General features: G+C 50.1%; 1 protein-coding gene across 3 annotated transcripts in view; it reads left to right on the top strand.

Annotated features, from left to right (window-relative positions):
• The window catches only part of LOC111145233 (DEAH-box helicase 32 (putative)), a 37,899-nt gene extending 13,500 nt beyond the window's left edge, over positions 1-24,399 (top strand). The window contains exons 3-11 of one of the 3 annotated variants that reach the window (XM_022500003.1): positions 2,806-3,178; positions 8,266-8,511; positions 9,778-9,877; positions 9,965-10,123; positions 18,889-19,080; positions 19,715-19,864; positions 21,653-21,840; positions 22,739-22,920; positions 24,021-24,399. In XM_022500003.1, the coding sequence (XP_022355711.1) occupies positions 2,806-3,178; positions 8,266-8,511; positions 9,778-9,877; positions 9,965-10,123; positions 18,889-19,080; positions 19,715-19,864; positions 21,653-21,840; positions 22,739-22,920; positions 24,021-24,192 (1,762 nt within the window). In that variant the 3' untranslated portion in view covers positions 24,193-24,399. Of the gene's footprint in view, positions 1-2,805; positions 3,179-8,265; positions 8,512-9,777; positions 9,878-9,964; positions 10,124-18,858; positions 19,081-19,714; positions 19,865-21,652; positions 21,841-22,052; positions 22,166-22,738; positions 22,921-24,020 lie in introns of those variants that run through there. The other 2 variants (XM_022500002.1, XM_022500001.1) reach the window with 2 other exon arrangements.
• The last annotated feature ends 64 nt before the right edge of the window (positions 24,400-24,463 follow it).

Here is a 24,463-nt window from a genome sequence, read left to right as displayed (position 1 = left end):
TGTGTGGTGTGGTATGGGGTGGTGTGGTGTGGTATGGTGAGTGATGTGTGGTATGGTATGGTGTGTGATGTGGTGTGGTATGGTGTGGTGTGTGGTGTGGTATGGGGTGGGGTGGTGTGGTGTGGTACAGGGTAGTAGGTGCTGGCTCTTGCATCCTCATATCCCCAGGATCTGACATGCTTGTCTCAGAGAACATTCAACAAATTTACTAGTGGAAGGAAGGAGTAGTGCGCACTACTAGCTAGCTGGAGAGCTTAGAGCCTCTTGTGGTAAAGTCTGGAGACTTTTCCCATTCAGAAAGGCCATGTGACTCATGGGGTCTGTACTAAGCTGCTTTCCTTCAAATGTTTACCTTCAAAAATGGAAGACACAGGTCTTCGGTTAGCATTTAATCATAGGGAATCTTTCCATCAACAACAATAGGACTTGAACTTCTTGAAGATATCTCGCCTCCTGCTTTTATAGCCACAGTGTCCCCGAGTCATCCAATTAGTGTATATGCATAAACTCTATTATACAAATGATCTATGAGTGATACAGATGAACTAGGTAAGAACCTCCTTGTGAGAGTTGGAGAGGACAGGATATCGGACCCTTCACAGGAGTGAAGGATCCCCACACTTGACAGATTCATTCTTTATCCTTTACATTTTGAAGTGGCCTTTCAAATGGTCATGGTTTTAATTAAGGGACAACTCTGACTATAGTATGAAGTCGGTATAGGTATTTTTATATCTGGATTTTTTTTTACATCTGGATTTTATTTTTACATCTGGATTTTTATATCTTTAATGCCACCTTTTGTCAGGAACTCTTGGATGTAGTCAGTTTTAAAATGCAATATTACAGTATTGCTAATGAATACGGATCAAGTGTATACACACACACACACACACACACACACGCACACATATACACACTATTTTTTAGAAAGCCACAGAGATAAATAATTGTGTAGGTCGAAGACACATCTCTCGCTGGGACTTGGCTTCCATGTGATTATTTTATGGGAACCCCCCCCCACCACCACCCAAGCGTTCAGTCATGATGGCCAAAAGAAGGGCTACAATTCATGTTGACATCGGTATAGTTCTTTTCTGTGCACTGCATTCGCTCTTTCTATGGACGACAGCTTTCAGCTGCAGGGCCTCTGAGGCACAGGTACACCTCCGGAGGCGGTGGGGCTGGGTGACCGGCCTTGGCCCCAGCAGTTCTGCTTTCTGCTGCCTTGGTGGGGTGGCGGGGGGGGGGAGGCTGGCCCTCACGCTGTGTTTTGTGTCTGCACTTTGCCATTATTCTCATTGCCAGGAGACTGTTCTTTCTTTCCCCCTGACAGCCCCCAGCCAGTGCAGAGTCAGCAGTACCCTGATTTGTTGCTAACAGAGTCTGAGTCGCAGCAAAGAGGCTCAAACTAGTGAAAAGCCCCCTATGATAGAAGAAAGCAGCCCCCATCTCCCTTCTCGGATTCTGTGCTCTGAATAGGAGGCAGCGTGGCTGGAAGAGGAGTGTCCCCCACCACTTCCTCCCCGGAGCCCCGCACAGGCCACCTGACCTCTGCGGCTCAGGCTTCCTCGTCCCGTAAGATGGGGCTCTTATCCTGCCTGCTCACAGGGTTATTGTGGGGGCGACACAAACACGTGGGGCCGACACGTGTGAGCACCTTATATGTGTTAGCTAAATTTTGATTCTCTAGGTAAATCTGAACCATGTTCATTTTCTTAGAGATCTGTGCGAGCCATAATTTTTAAAAAGCTCAGATTGAATAGCTATTTAAATGAGAGCCTTTAAAGTGACCTGTTGATTACGGAAGGCATTGTTCCATACTTGCTATTGTCTTTTTCATTTTCTTTGTAGCCCCTTAGTATCTCATTTGTTAGGCACATAATAGACCCTTAGTAAATATAATCTTTATGCCTAGTACCATTCATTTTGGATGTTGTATGTAACAACTTAGTTCTTCTATAAGCTTTTTCGTGGTCTTTTTTGAAACAGTGGATACTATTTCAAAATATATATATATATAACATAAGTATTATATACCTAAAATAGTCTTTCTGAACCAGGTGTCCAGACTTGTAGAAGTGATACATAAATTTCAAATAGAACACAGGTTTTTAAAAAATGACTCCTATTTTCATTCAAGGTCAAATTTGCTACATTTAATTTCAGAAAATATTAATAAAACTACCCAATGTTTTATTTTTAGCTTTCTAAAATTCTGTTTTAGGGATTTGAAATATAAACTACATTTCCTGAAACCTTCACAATCTGTACTTTTTTTAAAAATAGTTATCAGGAGCAGCACTTTTTAAAGCACTGTACACATGATCTTATTAACACAAAGGTAGGAAATAGATCTCTATGTTATGGAGAAAATTAGAGGTTTGTATAGTTTTAGGATTAAGCCTTATGTTTAGGATTATGCCTTAGTGTTGCATAATCATCTGGAAGGCCCAGGCCTTGCTGAGTCTAGTGGAGTTTAAATAAGTCACCATCTTCCTCTTTTTAATGAAGCCTTGAAATATTTCCATAACACACCACCTCCTCCTGGCAGAAAACATTTCTCCCTGTAAGATCAGTGCTTAGATGAGTTTTTGCTAAGAAGGGAATAGATTTAATTTCTCACGTGAAGGAAGTAGCGTAGATTTAAATAATCTGTTTTTAGACCAGAGTCCATAGTAACGTGTGATTCTGTCCCACTAAGTACCCCCATTAGAGAGAGGGCGTGGTGAAGACATCTGTGGTGTCGTTTGGAATCTCTGGGTTTTCCTAAGGGCCTCTGACGTTCCTCCTGCTTCTTCGCAGGTATTGTACGGATGACATGTTGCAGAGAGAGATGATGTCCAGCCCTTTTTTGGGCACCTACGGGGTCATCATCTTGGACGACGTCCATGAAAGAAGCATCGCCACCGACGTGTTGCTTGGTCTTCTGAAGGATGTCTTACTGGCGCGGCCGGAGCTGAAGCTCATCATTAACTCCTCCCCGCACCTGGTCAGCAAACTCAGCTCTTACTACGGCAACGTGCCTCTCGTAGAAGTGAGAAAGCAGCACCCTGTGGAGGTTGTGCACCTGAGCAGCGCTCAGAAGGAATCTTTTGAGTCTATTTTACGCCTTATCTTTGAAATTCACCAGTCCGGCGAGAAGGGGGACATTGTGGTCTTTCTGGCCTGTGAACAAGTAAGTCATATTCTGGCCTCATGGAGTCATTGGGTTCCCTAGGGGGAACCTTTTAAGCTCGTTGGGAAACTTTTAATAATTAACATCCAGGTGTCCGTTTGCTGACTCACTGTTTAAATATTTGGTTCCAACACACCCTTTTTTTTTTTTTTTAAGTTCTTGGGAAGCCATGTGGCATGGTAAATAAGACGGGTTCCGAGCGGAGGACACGGGAGGGCTTCTGAAATCGCAAGCTGTGAGAGCAGGGGACAGGGGAGGCGCTCGGGACTCCACAGCGGGGGTCTCCCTGGGGCCGGCTCTCAGCTGCACCTGTATGCTCGGATGGTCTCGGAGAGATGCTCGCTGACTACTGCCACGCTCTCGGCTGCCTCCCACCTGACCAGGAGCATTTGCTGCAGAGGAGGACTGTCCCCTAAGCACTTGACCTAGGGTGAAGGAACAAAAAAAGTTCCCACAGATGGTCCTACAGTGGTCGGTGGGGTGTGAGGCAGAAAGGCATCATTTATAGCACAACCAGAAGGCTTTCTCCCTGCCCTGGGGCTCCTCTTCTGTAAGAAGAATGAGAAGAATCTGGCTGGATTCTAGAAGATGCATTTTTAGGAGAACAGGGGGAAATGTATAACTGAGCATATGCTACTGCTTTTACATCCTCAAGGTGCCCTCTGGGGTTGCACTGGATTTTGTTTTTAATTACAGCTACTCAGTGGCCCTACTTTCCCTCTAGTACTCTGTTGGCCCAATCTGGAAGCCTCCAGACTCTCAAGAACTATACCTTTCTTCTTAGAGACTGATTTCCTGGCCTTTTTTTCCTACCCATCATCTTACTCAGTAAAAGTACCAGTTTTTAGTAGACCATGACCCAAATATGTAGTGATTCCAGTGATGAAGCAGAAACCAAAAAGAAAATTGTTTGATACTGGCTCAGCCACCAGCTGAACAAAGACAAGGTTCTCAGCTCTCCATCAGAGTCTTAAGTTTCACATGCTTTCAGAAATACTTACAGAAGTATTTATTCGTTTTATGTTCAGAGCATAAAGGATGACTGACCCTCCTAGCTTCAGGAACTTTAGACGGATTTTACCTGCTTCCACAAAGTAATTTAGAATCTCAAATGTATGATAACTATGGCATGTTTCTCCATTTTTCATGTACAAAGTTTCTTCAGTAGGAGATCTTCTGCCTACTACAGTGATTTATTCTATTATCATTTCCTAATCCTGCATGATTCAAGATAGTTGAGAAAGTCCTGAGAAAAGTGATAAAATGTTAAGCAGCGAGGAGAAGGGAAGTGAATGAAGGGAAGGGAAGAATGGCAGAATTAGTGTGAAAGTCAGTCACCCGGTGACAAAAGACATATGTTTGGGGGGAGGAGGGATGTATAATTAAGACTGATGGAATGAGTAGTCCTCCTTCAAGTCAGAGTAAGCAAAAAATCCCAAGTGGATTTTTTTTTTTTAAGACTTTATTTTTAGGGGGCACCTGGGTGGCTCAGTGGGTTAAAGCCTCTGCCTTCAGCTTAGGTCATGATCTCAGGGTCCTGGGATCGAGCCCCGCATCGGGCTCTCTGCTCAGCAGGGAGCCTGCTTCCTCCTCTCTCTCTCTGCCTGCCACTCTGCCTGCTTGTGATCTCTGTCTGTCAAATAAATAAATAAAATTTAAAAAAAAAATTAAAAAAAAAAGACTTTATTTTTAGGGGGGGTGGGAAGAGCAGAGGGAGCGAGACAAGCAGACTCTGTGCTGAGTGCAGAGCCTGACAAGGGCTCCATCCCGTGACCCGAGCCGAAATCAAGAGTTGGTGCTTAACTGACTGAGCCACCCAGGAGCCCCCAAAATGAATTTTTGAAAAATAAAGTTCCTAACAGAGTTGGGGATAGTGGATGGTCTTAAGAAAGGTATTTGATTTTTACAAGTTTAATATAAGCTATAATTAATGGCATGGTGACTTTAAATGTCAGACCTTAGGCGATGCATCTTGACCCAAGCTGGTAGTAGAACTCAGGGCTTTCAAAGGTATGTAATCTTTCTTGAAGTTGGACCTGAAGGACATTTCCTGTTAAGACACTATAGTCTTGTAGTGTCTGAAACTCTGGCAAGTGATAGTGTGATGAAGGCTGTGGGCCGGAATTTGTGATTCCAAGCTCTGAGAGTGAGGCCGTGATGTTGGGCGGGAGGTGGGCTGCAGGTCTGACCTGGGTCCTGAGATCTCTGAGGGAGGCCCCCCTCCAGCTTCCGCTTTGCTCACAGTTCAGCTCTGAACCCCGCAGCTGGAGTCTGCTTCTCCCCACGTCCCCCCAGCAAACTGCACACACAGTTCATCTCCTGACAGACGTTACTCTTTTCTTCTTTACCACTTACGTCAGCATTTCCTTAAGCTATTCCTCTCCCGGGCACCTGGGTGTCTCAGTCTGTTAAGCATCTGGCTTCTGATTTCTCCTTAGGTCATGATCTCAGGGTCACGGGATGTCGGGCTCTGTGCAATGTGGAGTCTGCTGGAAGTTCTCCCTCTGCCTCTGCCCTCCATGACAACCCCGCTTGTGCACACACGCACGCTCTCTCTTAAAAAAAAAAAAAAGGAAAGAGAAGAAGAAAAGATACTCCTTTCCTGTGGTCTTGCAATCTGTCTCTTTGAAAACCTCGCTCTGCTCTGAAATCCGTGTTGACAGCCACTGATCATTTTCCTCCCACACTATTTGAAGCTTTCTTAATTTCCATATAAAATTTTCAAGTCTGCCATGGCAGTTAAATGTCCTAGGAATGCAGGCAGTTAAGTACATGACCAGAAACGTGCTGCTTGTCATTTTTTAGGTTAAGAGCTACACTTATAATTGCAGAAATGCTCTCCACCATTTCGGGTTGGTGAGCACCGGGTGCCTCCCTCGAGCTGTGAGCACCAGCCCAGCCGCCCCCCCACCCTGGGCTGAATCCATCCTCTCGGCCACCTACTGCCCCAAGTCTTCACACATAATGGACTTTGAGCCCTCAGTGTTTCTGGTTCCTCATCACTTAACTTTTAACCTGGAAAAGTGAAATGTTATGTAGAGAACGAAGTTGAGATTTATGGTCCCATCAGCCCAATTATGGTGCCCCTCTAAATTGTTCCAGAAAGGCACTGTGAGGTTGAAGGTTTTCTGCAAAGTGCTCTGTACAGTTTCAGGCCTTCCATTTGGGGCCCGGGGATCTCCTTTCAGTGCATCTTGTGCTTTCCGTGGCTTTGCAGGGGATTCTAGGAAGGCCCCACATAGATCAGCGCACTGTACCCATTGGATAAGACGGAAATGCATAAACAGTTGGAAGAACCAGATAAGTATGTTGAGCTTTTTTTTTTTTTTTTTTTTCCAAATTCTGAACGTTATGGTCTTAGAGCCCCATGTCAGCTGAGCCTGAGGAGTCTAAACCACACACTGCATCGGGTTCTGTTTTGCTCCGCTTTTTTCCTTTTGAAGATTTCTTTTATGCCTTTTTCTTTCTCCATTTGGGACAAAACTCAACCTAAGAATTCACCTATAACCAAGAAGATCTAGCAACTAGAAGCAAATTAAAAATGAGTGGCCCAAATTGCCTTTTAAATGGTATTCTAAGAGAATAAGAGAAATGTTTGGGTGTGATTTGAAGGTTTATTTTGAAAAATAATTGGTCACAAGTGGGCTGTTGGAATCCATCTCCTTTTCCAACTCCAGTAGCCCCTGTAGGCAGCCTACTCAAGGGGGTCATCCGGGAAGAACAGGGGATGTCCTGGAGAGGCAACTGGTGGCCAGTGGCAGGGACACACAGCCCACTTTCCTGCTTTCACTGTAATTTCCTACAGGCTGTTATCACATATGTTGAGGACATGATCAGAATTTTAAGTTTGTTACGATTGTCCTAATTGACAAGTTTTCATTATGATCAGTAGTTACACTCTTTGCTTGGTAGACCTCTGCCCCCAGGAAGCCACCTCTGTAGGGACACGTACATAGAACGTGGCTGGACACCTGCTCACACAGAGGCCTCTGGCCCACTTCCTGGGGCCTCCCCGCAGCTCAGGAATAACTTTCAGATGGCTCACCGTGATGCCGTTTTTCCAGGCAGATCTGTCCTACAAAACCCTCCTGTTAACTCAACCCTCTTCTGCAAATGAACTGAAGGAAGGAGAGTGAGTGAGCGAGTGCAATAGAAAACGGAACAGGTCTTAAAACCCAGTCACGGAAAGTCATTTTTTTTCTTTAGAATTTTTGTGAAATTCATCAGGCTTCTTCCATTTGGTAGTTTGTTAGTTGGGCCCTTAAGAAAGTAGAAATTTTAGAAACCTAAATGAAAATGGTATAAGAATTAAGTGACATCTTTTTTACATGAGGTCCTAAAAAACTAGTTGTATTTGAGAAATAGAAAAATACTTTCTAAAACACGCTGCCTTTTGAGTGTTTTGCACCACTTACTTCTGTATAGTTTTAGGGGAAATAATTTATTTTTTTTTCTAATACATTTGGCAGAGAAACAATTTAAAAGTGTATTTCTAAATGCCTGAGTCATGCCAAGGTGTGTGAATTAGCAGTGAATATTTCCTACCTACTTCATTGCTCGTATGTTGTCTTAAGGTGCTAAAGGGTCAAGACAACTTTCAGAGTGACCCAGAGACCCTGATTACAGAATGTGTGTGTGTACATGCTTTTATTGGACACCCAGCGCTTGTTTTGTAATTCTTAACTCTGCCACCATTAGAGCATCATCACTGATGTGAAAATAACTTAGGTTTACCCATCATTGGTAATGGATTTGAGAAACTGCATCAAGCTAGAAACATAGGGTAAGTGCATGAAGGCACAAATAGCACATTTCACAAAAGGAAAACCATTCTGGACTAAAAGCAATGAAATTGTTTATAAATTATATTTAACTTCCCCAAAGAAACATTGTTGTCCAGTTATATCTCTTCACGTACTGACTTACACAGATGACGACACAGGTCTTTCTTTCCTTGTATACATTATGCAGCTTTTGCCTATAGTTTTATTTAATTAGACATTTTTTTAATTAGACTTTTTTTTTTTAAGTAGTAAAGTTGTTTGTGACATGTTTCTTCTCATGGATGATACTGTTTTTTACTTTAGGATATTGAGAAAGCCTATGAAATCATCTGTCAAGAAGGATCTAACTTAAACCCAGATCTTGGAGAGCTGGTGGTCATTCCTTTGTATCCAAAAGAGAAATGTGCATTGTTCAAGCCAAATGATGAAACAGAAAAGAGATGCCAAGTTTATCAGAGAAGAGTGCTGTTGACTGCTAGCTCTGGAGAGTCTCTGATCTGGAGCAACACAGTCAAATTTGTTATTGATGTGGGTGTGGAAAGGAGAAAGGTAAGTAATTACTATCAAGTCGGTAAACCCTCTGCTGGTAATTGTCCTTGGCTTCCTGCCACCATATCCATTGGGAAGTGAGGACAAAGCCTGTGATCTGGGACAGGGAGCTCCCTGATGGGCTCCCCTGTGCAAAGGGAAAGTACTGCAAGCCTTGTTTACCCGGTCGGGCCTCTCATTAGCATGTAGGTAATCCCCAAACCGAGTTGATTTCAGGTGCCACGGGAAAATGTCCTGAGAACAGACACAACTACTAAGGCATAAAGGCGGTGGATCTCCTTGTCAGTGGTTTTTCTTCAGCTCTGATGCCAGCAAGGCAAAGTGTCGGACTTCTCATCAGCCTTTCCCTGTGTACATCTCCTGAGTATTTTTGGTAGCCCCATAACCAAAATGATTAGGGTCTTCCCTGAGGTGATTTACCGGAAATTAGTTTCAAGTACATGGACTTTCATCTTACCAAGTTTCAGCTTGAATGTTGATATGATAAAATTACTACCTTTAAAGAAAAAAATTAGAAAAAAGGGAAGTAGATCTCAAACTCTCAAAGACACTGGAACGTAAATCCTAGCGTTTAAGAACTGAAAGAACCTCCCCAAGTACTGATCTGTTCCACGTTATCAGCAGTTATGTAGCTTTTATCCCTCGAGGAAACCGGAACTTCTGAGTATCTCACTGTTTCACTGCACAGAGCAGGGCCCCCTAATCTGAAGCTCCCCTTGGAGCCAGTGTGAGGTCTTCCTGGATTAGTGCACCACTCAGGACCCAGGGCTGTCTCCCCACCCCCCACCCCCACCCAGCCCCTGTAAGAGAAAACAGTGACTGTTGTTGCCACCGGCAGTTCCTGTCTGATCCGATCCAGGCCTGGGAGAGCTCAGCGGCTGTCATCAAGGTCAGACCGCTGAGGTCATGATTCGCATAGACCCTAGAGGAGACGCATAGAACCTCGAAGAGATGCACTGGCAGCCGTAACGCTTTCCTCCGTGTGGCGGATGCCTATCTGTCGTCATCACGGGGTCGTGCTTTGAGAAGTGACACTGCTAGCATTCAGGAGATGGTGCCGAGGTCCCATGTTTATGGAAACTTGAAATCCATTTGTTAAGGCACTGGCAATTTCTCTGTCAAGACATGGTCTGTAATAAGTCCGGACCGGAGAGGAGGGGCCTAGCAGAGTGTGTCATGGGTGACGTGAGGGACCACATGCGGCCATCGGCCCCGCCTGGAACCCCCGAGTGTCTGATGCAACCCGTGCTGTCTTTCTGTTCCAAGGTGTACAACCCGAGGATACGGGCAGACTCCCTGGTCACGCAGCCCATCAGCCGGAACCAGGCCGACATGCGCAAGCAGCTTCTCGGCTCGTCCTCCTCAGGTAGCCCCACGGTCATGGAAACGGCTGTAAATCCCTGACTGAAGGCGACCTAGGCATGCTCACACCACCCTCTTCGGTTTCTTCTAGGCAAGCTCTTCTGTCTGTACTCCGAGGAGTTTGCCTCCAAGGACATGCGGCCACTCAAGCCGGCGGAGATGCAGGAGGCCAACCTGACCAGCATGGTGCTCTTCCTGAAGAGAATAGACATCGCCGGCCTAGGCCACTGCGACTTCATCAACAGACCAGGTAGCTTTGTGCTCGGCGGGCGCGGCCCGAGGCGGGCTTCCTCTCCTCTGCCCGCGGCCAGGCCGAAGAGCAGGCGCCCGGGGCAGGCCGGGCCAGCGTGGGCTTGGGTTGTGCGCCAGCATTTCTGCCTTTAGAGAGCAGCATTCTCTGAAGGAGTTTGTTTAAAAGCTGCTAGAACTATCTGCCCCGACTGTGGAGAACCGTCTGCCATTGGCCCCTGGCGCCCGGGGGGCCGGGCCTGGAGACCCGCTGTCGGCTGAGGGTGTCGTCTGGATCTGCCAGCAGCGGAGGGCAGGGGACTTCGGGCGGCCTTCAGGGCTCCTGGTGGGACACGTGTCAGGCAACCGTCCTTCCTCCTACATCGCACGGTCCCCCAGGAGCACCCCGGAAGTTCCCTTCTTTGTAATTCAGGTGCAGCTCTTCCTGCAGGGCCGAGGCTCTGAAGCCAAGGACCAAGGTTGGGGTTTCAGGCCTGCCATGGTTCTCGGGATGGGGGGGGGGATCTCCACGGAGGGTCCCGTCACCCGGAGGTGCCGCCTTCTCCCTCAGGGCCGCCCTTGCCCTGGGCCCGCGGCCTCTCTGAGGAGCAGCAGAGGCCTGCGGAAAGGCCGAGAAGGCACGGGGCAGGCGGCTCCAGCAGTGTGGGGGGCGGCCACGGGCCTGCTCAGCTCAGGAAGGTTGGTCGGGATCTCGGGCCTTCTCGCACGTTCTGCTACCTGGCGGGCGAACGCTGCCGCCACTCTGCCTGCACGGTCTGGGGGACGCGGAGGAGCCTCCGACGTCCGCAGTCCGCGGCGAGGAAGATGGGCAGGCGCAAATGCGGTCCTTGTTCTCATGCATTTAAGCACGCGCCCGTCCTCCCCGGGGCAGCAGCACCGTCTCACGCCCACGCAGACGGTCGTCCGTGCTGCAACAACGCTCTGAGGCGGGGTGCTCGGACTCACCCCATTTTACAGATGAGGAAACCGAATCACAGAAATTAGGTCCCGCGCGCATACAGAGGGGACTCTGCTAGAGTCTCCTTGAACACATCAGAGACCCGTGGGCCCAAACCTGTCTCCGGGTCGTCTGAGGGAAGGTCTGGGGTGCTTCTCCACCGCACCATACCCCAGAGCCCGCAGGGGCGGGTCAGACGTGGCCTGCTGAGCACCGTCTGCCGCGGCTTGAGCAGGAAGGGGCGCCTTCCCTGGGTGCCCCCCCCCACCCACGGGAAGACCCTTGCTAGGCCCCAGCGCGCCACCGGCTGCTTCCTCAGGCGGCCCTTCCCGCCGCGCGTCAGGGCCGTAGTCCCCGTGGGAGTGGCCGCTTCGATCCCGGCCCCGGCCTGGCGTCGCTGAAGCAGCAGGCGCTTGATGTCCGTAAAGCTCCCCGACCAAGAGCTGTGATGCTTTCGCTGGTGCTTCAGGCGCACGAGCGCGCTCAGACAAAGGGACTCCCTCCTGTCCCACTCGTTCCTGTCCCGCGTGTGAGACCAGCGGTTGCGGTTTCGCTGAGACTCCGGGGAGGGCGACCGGCGCCTGCGCACGTGCTGCTCCTGGCCACACGTTCACGCGAGAGCGGCAGCCGGAAGGCCTCGCGCAGGGAGCGCGGCCGGAAGTGCCGGCCGGAAGTGGTGGCCGGAAGTGCCGGCCGGAAGGCCTCGCTCAGGCTCTACTCTTCCGCGGAGCTTTCCCTCCGTTCCCGCGTTTTCCCGTCGCGCGGCCCCGCAGTGCCAGCAGGCTCGCAAGCGCTGCAGAAACGCTTTTGGCCTTATCGCCGCTCGGGTCCCCGAGGCTGGCAGGACACGGAGCTTCAGTAAGAGGAAGGTCCTCCAGAGGCGCCAGCCTTTGTGAAGAGGTGCCGAGAGCTGACGAGGGACACGCCTCCGTTTGTAGCGGACGCGCCCACGTGCGGGCAACAGCTCCGGGGACCGCAGCGCCTGAGGATGTGACGCGTGGTTGTGGCCTGTGTTGGGGCCTCAGCCGCTGCGTTGGTTCTCAGAAGGGGTAGGAGGGGCGGGAACTGTGGGCCGCTAGCGGAGGTGGGGCCCGGGGACCTGGGCAGGCCCACGGTGCTGGTGGCCGCATTCCCGTGGCCCCGGTGCCCGAACTTTCCAGCTGCCACCCGCCTTCTCCCGGTTGCCCTTCTGCTGAGGAACAAAGCAAGGGTCTCTGCCACGTGCGCCCATTTCTCGGGTTTCCCCTCGGTGACCTCAGAGCTTGCAACAGCGTGGCTTTTGTGGGAGGCCAGTTGGCCACCATGACCCCTGCAGCGACCTTCCGGAGACCACGCTCTGAAGAAACACGCTTCATTTGTGAAACTTGCTCTTCCAGCTCCGGCTCCGCTGCTCCTCTTGTAGGCCCAGAATCCTCACGTGCTGACTCCCCGGGCATCTTCTTGGCTCCAGACATTAGATGTTTGGTGACCCACCGTCAAGACGGAAGAGACGCAGCCTCTGTACAAAGCCAGCCGCAAAGCACGGCAGCGGGGAAGAACCCCCCGTTCTCCCGGCAGCCCCTCTGCCTGCAGATGCCCAGAGCTGGCAGCGGGGGCTGCAGGCTAGGGCCGCCCTTTACTGGCGGCTCCCGAGGACATGCACAGAACTGTGTCTGCTGTGCTGGGGGAAAAAGCTCACTGTGGATTCGCCCTGACTCATCAGTTCAGAAGGAAAAAAAGATGATGCTTGCAGCTGGTGCATTTAACTCAACTTACCACTGAACTACGCCAGCGCAGCCATCCTGTTACCCCTTTCAGGATCCATGAGCCGTGTGCAAGTGAATTTGGCATAACTAGGCTACAGGCTATTCATTGAACTCTGTTGATGTAGAGCTCTTCAAAAAAAAGAATCCATTGTTTTTTCTTCCCTGGTGCTGCAGGTTTATTTCTATCAGGAGCAACACCATCACTGCTGATCAGGGTCAGGAGGCCCAGGGTCAAATGAGCACATGTTGCCCTCTGGGAAGCAATGGCACCTACACAAAAATTGGGGACAAACTAGCTGAAACCTACCAACCTGCCCCAGATGTCATCTTTGCGTCTGGTTGCACAGTTCGTGTGGCTGCAACGATTGGCTTTGGAATGACCTGGGAAGAAGGAACCCACACACAGACTTGCCAGACGCGGTGGCAGGATGGGACTGGGTGGTCGAGGAGAAGGGCACGGACGTGGGGACGGAATTGCGTCACAGCCACAGAGGTCAGTGTTGGAGTCAGCAGAGTGAGGGATTAGAGATGCTACAGGGGCTTAAACTGCCGAGATGCTGCGGGAGGTTCACCAGAGGAGTCAGGACTCAACAAGTCCAGATCTTTTAGAATCCTGTCTGCCATGGAAAAGCCACGTTTGTGTGCACACTGGCAAGCACCTCTGCTTGTCTCTGCATCGCTGGAAATGGGGGATTTTGCTTTGGGGTTTGCAAAAGGGTCTTTAAATAGGACAGTCTGTACTCAGAGGACAGAGAGGCAGAAGGGGCCAGATGCCACGTGCACATGCTGGTGTGCGCGGACAACCTTGCCGCAGAGCCCCCCGCCAGCTGCCGGCCGCCCCCCACAGCCCCAGACATGAGCGGAGAGCCTGACACCGCACGGGCAGGAACCCCCTCTAGATGTCTGCATTAGTGACGGTCATGCTCGCGGAGTGTGTTGCTGTATTCGGTGGAGGGAGAGTGTGGAAAACAGGCACAAATACACTGGAACAACTCCGGAGCCGCTGAGCCAGGATCCTGGAGGGTCTCGGAAGCAACAAAGTGATTTTTAAGAAAGTGAAGAGGAGAAGGGAGAGACTGTAGAAGGCACAGAATGGAAGCATTTTCAACTCTTGATTTGCCTTAGGCTCTTCATGGGTCCCACTTGCAGGGACTTACTCTCTAGGCCGGGATGCTGGAGGATGAAAGGGGACACTGTTGACGATAAAGCCGGGGCGAGCCACGGGAACCCGCCATACTCGGCCAGACGGGGCAGAGGGGCCCAGGTGAGGGACCACACCAGGAAGCTTGGGCTCCGGTCACAGCCCCCTGCTCCCCGTGTAACATTAGCATTGTCAGCCCCTCGGGCCTCAGTTTCTTCATCTGAATGTGAGCATAATCAAAGTAATTGGTTCACAGATAAATCCGTTTACATGACCGGCATGTAGTCAATCCTGTAGCTGTCCCCACCTGCGTGACTCGCACCTGAGCTCAGAACAGGCCTGTGGGCTCTGAGCCGCCGGGGTCCCATTCCCTAGAAGTCCCAAGACTTTAAAGTCTACACTGTCAGCCCAGAGCCATCTCCTGACTCGTCAGTCTCTCCCCCTGTGGACTCTGCGCTGTGCATGGTGCCCAAGTCCCAATCCTAAAACCAGCTGGGACCAGAAACTTCGTTTTTCTTTAGTCCTCTCAAGCTGTGACTTCAGTGCTATCTGTCATCTATCTCCGTGTGTGTGTGTGATGAATGCAGGTACCAGGCACACAGTGAGAGCTCTGAGGGCAGCTGTTCTTGTTCCTTCCAGAGGCCAAAGTGGCCCCTACCTTTTCTAAGCTCCAGTGGCACTTGGAGACCCTGTTCCTTCGACACAGAATGATTCTGCTGTGGTGTATTAGTTGGAATTTCTCGGGACACCTGGGTGGCTCACTTGGTTAAGCAGCTGCCTTCAGCTCAGGTAGTGATCCCAGCTTCCTGGGATCGAGTCCCATATCGGGCTCCTTGCTCTGCAGGGAGCCTGCTTCTCCCTCTGCCTGCCACTCTCTGCCTGTGCTCACTCTCTCTGACAAATAAAATCTTTTGAAAAAAAAAGAATTTCTCTGGACGTGAGAGCCAGCCATGCGGTTCACAGTAGTGTAAACACAAGTGGAGGAAGATAAGGAGATTGGGGTGTCCCATGAAACCCAGAGTGAAAAGGAAGTCAAGCCTCAGGAACACGAGAGACCTGAACAACCTCAGCACAGAGTCTCATCTCCGTGTCTCTTGGGTCTTCTCCTTTGCTCTTGTCAGTCCTCATGGCAGAATCCCAGCTGTGTTCTCCAAGCCTTGCGATGTCCGAGTCAGCCCCTGCACACTCCTGAGCTTCTCTTGGTCCAGACTCTGAAATCCCCAACATAGAGCGTCATCGGCTCGGTTTGAGTGGGGCCCCACCCCGAGCCAGGCAGCCATGGCTGGAGGTTAGTGGGAGTCTGGGAGGTGGTCACGGGCTACAGCATCATGCTTCTTGGAGTGGGGGCGCACTTCCTGGAGAAGAGGCCCTTGGGGTAAAATTGCATCTCCGTAAATTGGAAATTGGTTGTTGGTGTATATGTGTGTCTCCTTCCTAAGACCTCCAACTCCAGAAGGGCCAAGATTGGGCCCGTCCACATGTGCCCCTGCCCCCAGGGCCTCGAAGATGCCAAGAGCACGAGACACAAGTGGCTTGAGAAGAAAGGGGTGAATGAGTTGAATGTTATCCTTAAAAGGAAATAAGTTAACAACAAGGCAGCCCCTGGAGCTGGACTCTGCTCCTTTCTTCCCCTTAGTCCTTTCCTAGGTCTGGGCGGTGCGAGTGATGTGAGGTGCCCGTGGCTCTCTGGTCTGCGAGGGTGTCCTTCCAGGGCACGGCACGGCAGAGCTGGCCTGAGGGCCTGGGCTGCCCCTGCCTCATGCTGCAGCCGGTGCCCAGCAGGCGGCGGGAGCGGCGCTGTTGCCAGCGAGCCCCGTCCACGGCAAGGCTGGGTACGAGAGGGTCTGCTCCTGCCAGGCCGGGGTCGGGCCTTGCCATGGGCGTGGTGTTCAAAATGCGTCTCTTCCGTTCACCCGTGGAGGCCACCCTGTCTCTCAGATTCTTTCCAACTCCAGCCGCTCAGTTTGAACCTTAATCCTGGATCCTTAGTGGTTAGAGAGTAGGTTAAGGAATATTACCTGGTGGGGGGCGGTGGGGGTAACCAGGGACAGTTGACCAAGGGAGACCCCTGCCCTGTTCTCCAGTGAGACGTCCGTTAGCACCGTTCCCGCGGCTCACGCTTAAGCAGCTGCTGAGGAGAGTCTCGTCTAAACCCTTCTGCTTTGTAGCTCAGATGGTTTTATGAGCTGCTCTGGGAGGTGTGCAAGTGTGGAACGTAGCGTGAGCAAAGCCCGTTCAGTTACTTCTTTTGTTCCTTCACCGGCGTAATCTACATTCATTGCCTTGTTCCTTCTGATATAAGAAAACCTAAGAACATCCTCTTTTTTCCTGACGTTAGGACAGGAACAGAATGATGAAGTTACTTCTCCTCGTGATCCTGTGTGCAGCCAACTCAGCTGCAGGGCATAAAAACGAGGTGCAGGTGCCCTTTGGGGACACAGCCTGGCTACGAAGCCAGACGCTTACGGGTAGTTGCCAAAGATCCTGTAAGTTATAACGCAGCAGGTTTGCTGATTTATAGAAATTGGTTTCTAAACAGTTGTCAGTAATTAAGTTTGTGCTCCCAGCACCCTCCTGCTGTGTTTATTTATTTATTTATTTAATTTATTTATTTGACAGACACAGCGAGAGAGGGAACACAAGCAGGGAGAGTGGGAGGGGGAGAAGCAGGCTCTCTGCTGAGCAGGGAGCCCGATGTGGGACTCGATCCCAGGACCCTGGGATCTTGACCTGAGCCAAAGGCAGAGGCTTTAACCCACTGAGCCACCCAGGTGCCCCCCTCCTGCTGTGTTTAATCTGAGATGCGCGTTTCTGTGACTGCCTCTCGCACCTTCTCTGGCAGGTCAGCTGTTCTGTCATGGCTCACTGAGAGAACTCTTGGACTTTTTTTTCCTGAATAGCCCATCTGTCTCCTTCCCAGGACTGTGGCTTCTCAAGATCTCATCGTTGCCCAGGGGGGTGTCCAAGAAGGGAGGAGGAGCGCACTGGTGCTCCGTGCGGACACCCAGGCAAGACGGAGGGGGCAGAACCTGGGCAAGGACAGGAATCTCCTGGGAGGCCTGCCCTGCTTCGTGTTAAATCTCTGAGAATTCAAAAGCAGTAGGAAAGTTAATGTTCTTCTCTCCCGGCTGGGGATTAAAGCCGAGCGCCAGGGCATTGAGCAGGTTTCTGGGGGTTCAGGCAGGTTCTCGGAGGGGCTACTTCTTAGAGCCCCTGCAGCCCCAACACCTGCTTTTCCAGAACTAAGCTTTTGCTCACCACTGCTGTGTCTCACGTTGAGATCAGGGCTCTTACATGCTCTGCTCTTCTTCACCGAAAGGGCTAGAGACTTGGCAAACTGCACATCGGCATCATCGAGCCATTTCTCCCCCAACAGCAGTGGTTTTTCCCCGTGTTTTCATGGTGTCTTGTTAGCAACGAGGGGTTCTAGCAAATCTGAGTTGGTGACTGGCTTTGGAGTTACACAGTTTGCCTGAGTTTTGACAAGTAGCTTAGTGGTCAGTGTTTTAACAGCAAATAAGGTTATTTTTATTGTTATATCGAACTCCCGGATGCAAGTAGGTGAAATTGCTGCTTGGGTCCCCATCGTGTTCATCTCCTGCTCACGGCGCACCTGCTGGAGTTGAGACAGTGAAAGCCATCTGGAGGTGCTCAGAAATCCTTCAGTGTCTGGGGAGGAACACAACAGCAGCTTAATGCTCTGCTTTGCTTCTTTGTGTGGCCTGCATTGCTCTACCACCTGCCGGACAGTTGAAAAACACTATTTATTAATCTCATCTTATTCTGCAAGGCCAAGAGTACCTTGCTTTGAATAAATGGATTATCTTTTTTGGTGGGGATTAGCATATATGATGAACACGTCATTACTGATGTTGTATAAACTTAAAGAAGAAATACGGGTCTGGAGCAAATCATCCTGCTGACAAATAACTCTTGAACATCCTTGCCTACTATTTCTGTCATCTCTCCAGGTTCTGGGTCAGTTTCAGTGGATTAATTTTTCTCTTTATTATGGGACTGTATTTTCTGTTCTTCGTGCCTCATGATGTTTTATTGGATGCTAGACATTGTACATTTTGCTGTGGTGGGTATTAGACATTTTTTATTCTTTTTTTAAAGATTATTTGACAGAGAGAGATCACAAGTAGGCAGAGAGGCAGGCAGAGAGAGGGGGGGTGGCAGGCTTGCCGCTGAGCAGAGAGCCCAATGCGGGACTCGATCCCAGGATCCCAAGATCATGACCCAAACTGAAGGCAGAGGCTTAACCCACTGAGCCACCCAGGCGCCTGATATTTTTTTTCTTATACTCTCGACCTTTATCCTGGGTTGCAGGATGATCCTTTCAGGTCCTGCTTTTCAGATCCATTAGCTGACACTGGAGAGTGTACATCAGGTTAGTGGGTGCGGGGGCTCTTCCCTTCCGTGTCTCCTACCCAGGGCCCCATGAACTGTGCGATTTCCCAGTCCAGTGGGTAGAAATGGGGGTAATCTTAGATCTCACTGGAGCAGCTGGCACTGTCCCTCTAATCCCCTGGATGGTTCTGGGACCCGACACAGCTTCTTCGGCACGCTCTGCTGATGAGTCGAGACCTTCCGTGGATCTTCTGCATCTTCTCTCTATATGGCTCCTGTCAGGTACCCCACCTGCAAGCTCTGGCCACCTTAGCCTCCCTGGGCCCTCCACACCGTCTTCATGACGCAGGGAGTCCAACAGGCTCCACCAGGTCCCCTTCTGGCGCTGCAGCAGGAAACTGTCAAGGCCTCACGCTGGGCAGTCATGGCGCTCGCGTCATTAGCGTCCCCCTCTCGGGAATCACTGTCCTTCACTGCCTGACATTCTTGGTCTCGCAGGCCGCTTTTTGCCCACTGTTTGGGAGGGAGGTCCAAGACTTGTCACGCCATCTTGTTTCTAGGAGACGGTGATGATTTTTTCCCTCTGCTAGCCCCGGAGAGTCTGATGCAGGCCCTGGAAGACCTGGATTACCTGGCAGCACTGGACAATGACGGGAACCTCTCCGAGTTCGGGATCATCATGTCAGAGTTTCCTCTTGACCCGCAGCTCTCCAAGTCTATCCTAGCCTCCTGCGAGTTTGACTGTGTGGAGGAGATGCTGACCATTGCCGCCATGGTGACAGGTACTCCTCGGGGAGCGCTGCTTTTTTGTGTCCTCAGTCTGTCCTGGCTCTAGAGTTAAGCGGGAGCCGTCTGAAATAGTTTAAGAACCTAACAGAGACTTTGACCAATTCATTTAACCCTTTCAAGTGATAATGAAGTACTTTAACAGATCTAAAAGGTAGAAAGATGAATTATCTTAATATAAAAAAAATCAGTCAAATCCAGTGAATTTGTTCATCAGACACTGAAAGAAAAATGTGTCACTAGAAGTGTTCTTCCCTAACAGACTTACGTGTTGCTGTTTCCCGCGTCCTTCCATCTTCTTACTTTATGTTTTAATGTGTTCTTTTACCGGCAGCACAGGCCTATGGCTGCAGTGGGGCCTCCGAGCGGCTCCGGTCCCCGGGTGTCCCCCTGTTCTGACTGTGCTACCAGCAGGGACTCGCACTATACCTGACGGAGGCAAACATAAATAGGGACAAGAACATAACAGCACCCTAAATCTGATTTCTAAGTAAGCAAGAATAACATTTGTTAAAAGAAGTAGACAGGAGCGGTTCCAGACACACAGCACTGAGCCCCTCCCCTCTGCGTGTTGTGTTCAGGTCACAGGTCTCCAGTCTTGCTGACCTTGTGACCTTTTGTGTCTTAAAGCTCCCAACTGCTTCTCTAATGTGCCACATGGAGCTGAGGAGGCTGCCTTGACTCGTTGGAAGACGTTTTTACATCCTGAAGGAGATCACTTTACCCTCATCAACATTTACAAAGCCTACCAAGACATAGCTCTGAACTCCACCAGTGAACGTAAGTGAATGCTTGTGATCCTGAGAAACTCATTCCCACTTTTCTTTCCTCAAAGAAAGCTGAGGTGTTCCTCACCCTTCCCTAGCCCTGCTGGTCACCCGGGTGGAATGGCGCTTGAGGCCCCGACCGCGCCTGCTGCCATGCGTGTCTGTGCACGTGGACCTCCAGCGCTCGGCCCGGCCCAGCCCGCCTCGGAGCTAGCTCAGGCGCACATGACGTGGGGACACAGAGACTTGCATGGCACAGCTTCCACCCTCCAGGGTCGGGGAAGGAACTGCCATCTCTAGGGGCCCCGGGGTCAGAGCTGTGCTTCGTGCTTCCCCTAACATCCACATTCACTCCCAGGCGAAGAGAGGATGCAGACGTTCGGAACCAAACCAGCCAACCAGGCCCCAGATCCCAGGAACAAGAGTCAGCGGGTTGCCGAGGGGGCTGGAGAGAACAGGACTGGGGTTTGGCCGAGGGGAGGGGAGGAGGGGAGCAGGCGTGTGCAAAAGCTGAGGAGAAGTCCTGGTGCTGACCGACAGAGAGCGTAGGAATTTCCACAAGAGGGACCCAGGGAAAAGGGAACCGGAAACACCTCTCCATGAGTCTCCCTTGCCTGGCTTTAAAGACGGGAAGTGGATCCCGAAGGGCCGACGGGCAGAGCAGTGGGCACAGGCTGGGGCCTTCAGAGGCAGCCAGCGAGGAGCTCCCTTCCTGCAAGGAAACCTTCGTTTTCCATGAAGCATATTTACCTCCTTTGCTCTGGTAGGATGAAAAGTGAGCTGAAAAAGATGACAGCAGTTCGCATAGCAGTAGAATCAGAGAGGGGGGGAGTTAATTTTTTAGAGCTGAGAAGATAAAGTCAGTGGAGCCAGAAAGGATAGGGGGAGCTTGGTGGCATCTTTTGAGAACAAGGAGGGTGGGTGCCATTGTTTGCCCAAGTACATGCTCTTTTTGCTCCGAAGAGGTCTGAGTATACCGGACAGGGTCACCCGGGGCCTTCTGCTTGCTGTGTGAAGGCCACATGCATTCCCAGCACAAGGCAGAACTCTAGGTCCATCTTAACTACAGGTAGCAAGAAAGCGTTAACTTAACCAGGTGCCCGAATTTTAATATAATATTTGCAGGGCGCCGGGGTGGCTCAGTCATTCAGCGTCTGCCTTTGGCTCAGGTCATGATCCCAGAGTCCTGGGATCAAACCCCACATCGGGCTCTCTGCTCGGCAGGAAGCCTGCTTCTCCCTCCTCCACTTCCCCTGCTTGTGTTCCCTCTCTCGCTGTGTCTGTCAAATAAATAAAAATCTTTAAAAAAAAAAAATAGATACACACACAACACATATATAAAATTTGCAGCTAGAGCAGATAGGTGAGCTTAACAGAATTCCCTAATCAGCCTAGTAGTGATCCTTTTTTTATACTGAGATACTTTCATGGCTTAAGGGAACTTGTACCGTACACTTTCCCTTCCTAAATTGAGTAAACGTGGCCCTGGACATCCTCACTCTTAGTACATGAGACAAAAGACAAATATTGATCAGAGACCCCCTCCTCTGTCCCCTTCACAGCCGCTGACGAAGGGTGACACACTGGTTGGCACTAGAACATGCTGTGCCCACAGTTCGGTGGGCATCCAGAACCCCCACAGCCAGAGCAAGTCCCGCCAGCCAGCCCGTGTCCCTGCAGCCTCCTCCCCGCCGCTCACGTGACCTCTTCAGGAGAGGCGTGCAGAGGACAGAGATCACCCTCCGTCCTGGCCTGGACTCTTACCACTTACAGCACATCAGCTCTGCTTCTTTCCCTCTAGACTGTGTTGAAAAGTGGTGTCATGATTACTTCCTCAACTGCTGTGCTCTGAGGATGGCAGACGTTATCCGAGCTGAACTCTTGGAAATTGTCAAGCGAATCGAGCTCCCCTGTGCAGAACCTGCTTTTGGCTCAAAGGAAAATGCTCTGAACATAAAGAAGGCTCTCCTGTCGGGCTACTTCATGCAGGTGAGAGTGGGGCTGGCGGCCTTGGTGTGGGCTTTCCCGAATCTCACCTGTCCGCGACGGTTGGTCAGGAAGCTCTCGCCTAGGATTCTTTTGTTGGTGGTAACTTTAAATAAAACTACAAACCTTCTGTTACTAAAGATTTAGTATTTAAATATACTTCCCCTCAAGGGAATTGAAGGGCTAAGCCAGAGTATGTTCACTTTGTCCAAAAGGACAGGAGGCCTGTTCTCACTGCAGCGGGGACGCTAGGAAAACACGCGCTGTGGCCGAGCTTCAGGTACAGTCCCTCATCTCGCTGGTCTGTGAATTAGCTCACATTTAACCGGTGACAGTAACTCCCAGCCAAGAAATAAAGGCAGTGTCTCATTTGTTTCATCCCCCAAATGAAGGCTGCCTCATAACGCAGCCCCCTCAACTGAAGCACGCCGCCGAGGCGGCCCTGTTCTTCACGTCGTGGTCAGAGAAGCTGTGGTGTTTCTTCTCAAACTCTAAAGTGGTCTTAATAGAGAAAAAAAATGACATTTTAACATGAATTTCCTCATCACGTACAGAAAAAGTAAGGTTCCTCCATCACAGTGTTACTGTACTGACTAAAACACGCGGCCCATAACGTGGCAGGTACCACGCCAGTGTTCACCGCCCAAACGTTCGCCTTTGCAGCCGCGCTCTTCACCCACTGCCGGAAACTGCTGACGGTAGGAATGTCGTCACTGCCTCCAAGTTCTGGGCAAAACCTGTCTGGGGCTTAATTTTTAGGTCTGAAAATAGGAAACATGGGTGGCAGATATGTAATTTTCACGATTTTGTACAGAACAGTTTGGAGTTTTTTTAAAGAAAACATTTTTGTCCATTATCTCCATCTTAACACAAAATCTTTTTTCCCAACACTGCCTGGTAGATCGCGCGGGACGTGGACGGGTCGGGTAACTACTTGATGCTGACGCACAAGCAGGTCGCTCAGCTGCACCCGCTGTCCGGCTACTCCGTCACCAAGAAGCTGCCAGAATGGGTGCTCTTCCACAAGTTCAGCATAGCTGAGAACAACTACATCAGGATTACCTCAGAAATCTCTCCTGAACTGTGAGTTTAACAGAAAAAATGAAGTTCTTTTCAACTCATAGTTGAGCAAATGACCCATTTGGCTCTTGGGACATTTTCTGTGAGCTTACGCTGGCCCCAGTTCCAATTTGTGCCAAGCGTCCCTACTTACAGCAGGTCTCTCCAAATGAGTGTGTAAATGCCCCTCTCTTTGGGATCACAGCCCGCAGAGGGGCTCCTGGCGGACTGTCGGTGGGGCAGGCAATGCCTGATCTCGGTCAGGGTCATGAGTTTGAGCCCCGTGTTGAGTGTAGAGATTACTTTAAAAAAAAAAAAAGTGAAATATAGAACAGAGCATAATGCGTCTTAAAAGATATAAAAAGGTGCAGAGAAATAGTGTTTGCAGGTGCAGACCTTGAGGAATGAGCTCAGCCCCCTCTCAGAAGAGAGGTGCCACCGAGACCAGGGCTAGTGGGGAAGAGAGCAGGGAACGGGAGGTGAGAGACGGGTGGGTACCAGAGGTGTAGGGCTTGTGGGCCACGTGAGGGCCTGGAATTTATCCTAAGCACAGTACGAGACGACTCGAGAGTCTTAAGCAGGAGTAACATCCTCTCCATATACTTTTAAGGATGATTCTGTGGCTACGTGAGTGAAGCACAGGGGCAGTAGTGAGAACGAAGACCAGACTCTTGGTGCCACTGCAGGTGTGGGTCTCCTGCACGTGCACTCCTGCCTGGACAGTGATGTTCAGGGCAGGAACCAAAAGTAACTAGAAGGTGGACGGGAAGTGGTTTTTGTTAATAAGACACAGAGGCAAAGACACCCCCCCCTCTAACCTACCCAAAGCTCTCGGAAACACCTGATCTGTCTTTCCCATGGTGTGCTGGGCATCACCCACTGTGTGGCATAACACAAGAGAAGCCAACATATTCTAGAAATGCAGTTGGATTAGTTCCATGAAAACCACAGGAAAAAACCACAGGAAGTATTTATTCCACAAAGGCAGATGGAGACGGAAGAGCGCACATTAAACACCAGGTCTGCAATGAGATTCTTCCGGAGTGGAAGTTCCCACATGTAATGTTTGTAGCTCTCCCCAAAAAAGAAAAAAAAAAGTCTCACCACCTTTATGTTTTCAACAGATTTATGCAGCTGGCACCGCCGTACTACTTCAGCAACCTGCCTCCTAGTGAAAGTAAGGATATTCTCCACCAAGTAGTGGATCACCTTTCACCTCTTTCAACGATGAAAAAGGACCAGAAAATGTGTGAGAAGTGCCCGGAGACTACTGAGCCAAGATGCACCGTCCAGTGACTCTTTAGAACCTTCCACAGAAAGCAAGATGTGCAATAAGTCCCGCCCCTGCCCTCCCCCGCTGGCCTGAACGTCGTTTCACCAGAGTGAGGTGCAGACATTCAACTTGAACAAGGACAGCACACCCCACACGAGAGTCTTGAAAAAAATAACACTTTATATATTATTTAAAAATAAAAAATAGAAGTTTTTATTGAGTTCTTTAAATTACGACTCCACGTTTTCCTTCTTACTGGAAAAGCTTTTAATCCACCAATCATAATTCGACCAA

Source organism: Enhydra lutris, unplaced genomic scaffold, assembly GCF_002288905.1.
Source record: "Enhydra lutris kenyoni isolate GAN:26980312 unplaced genomic scaffold, ASM228890v2 scaffoldscaffold12, whole genome shotgun sequence".
Lineage (NCBI taxonomy): Eukaryota > Metazoa > Chordata > Mammalia > Carnivora > Mustelidae > Enhydra > Enhydra lutris.
The sequence above is the reverse complement of the archived record's forward strand: the minus strand, read 5'-3'. Positions and strand labels throughout refer to the sequence as shown.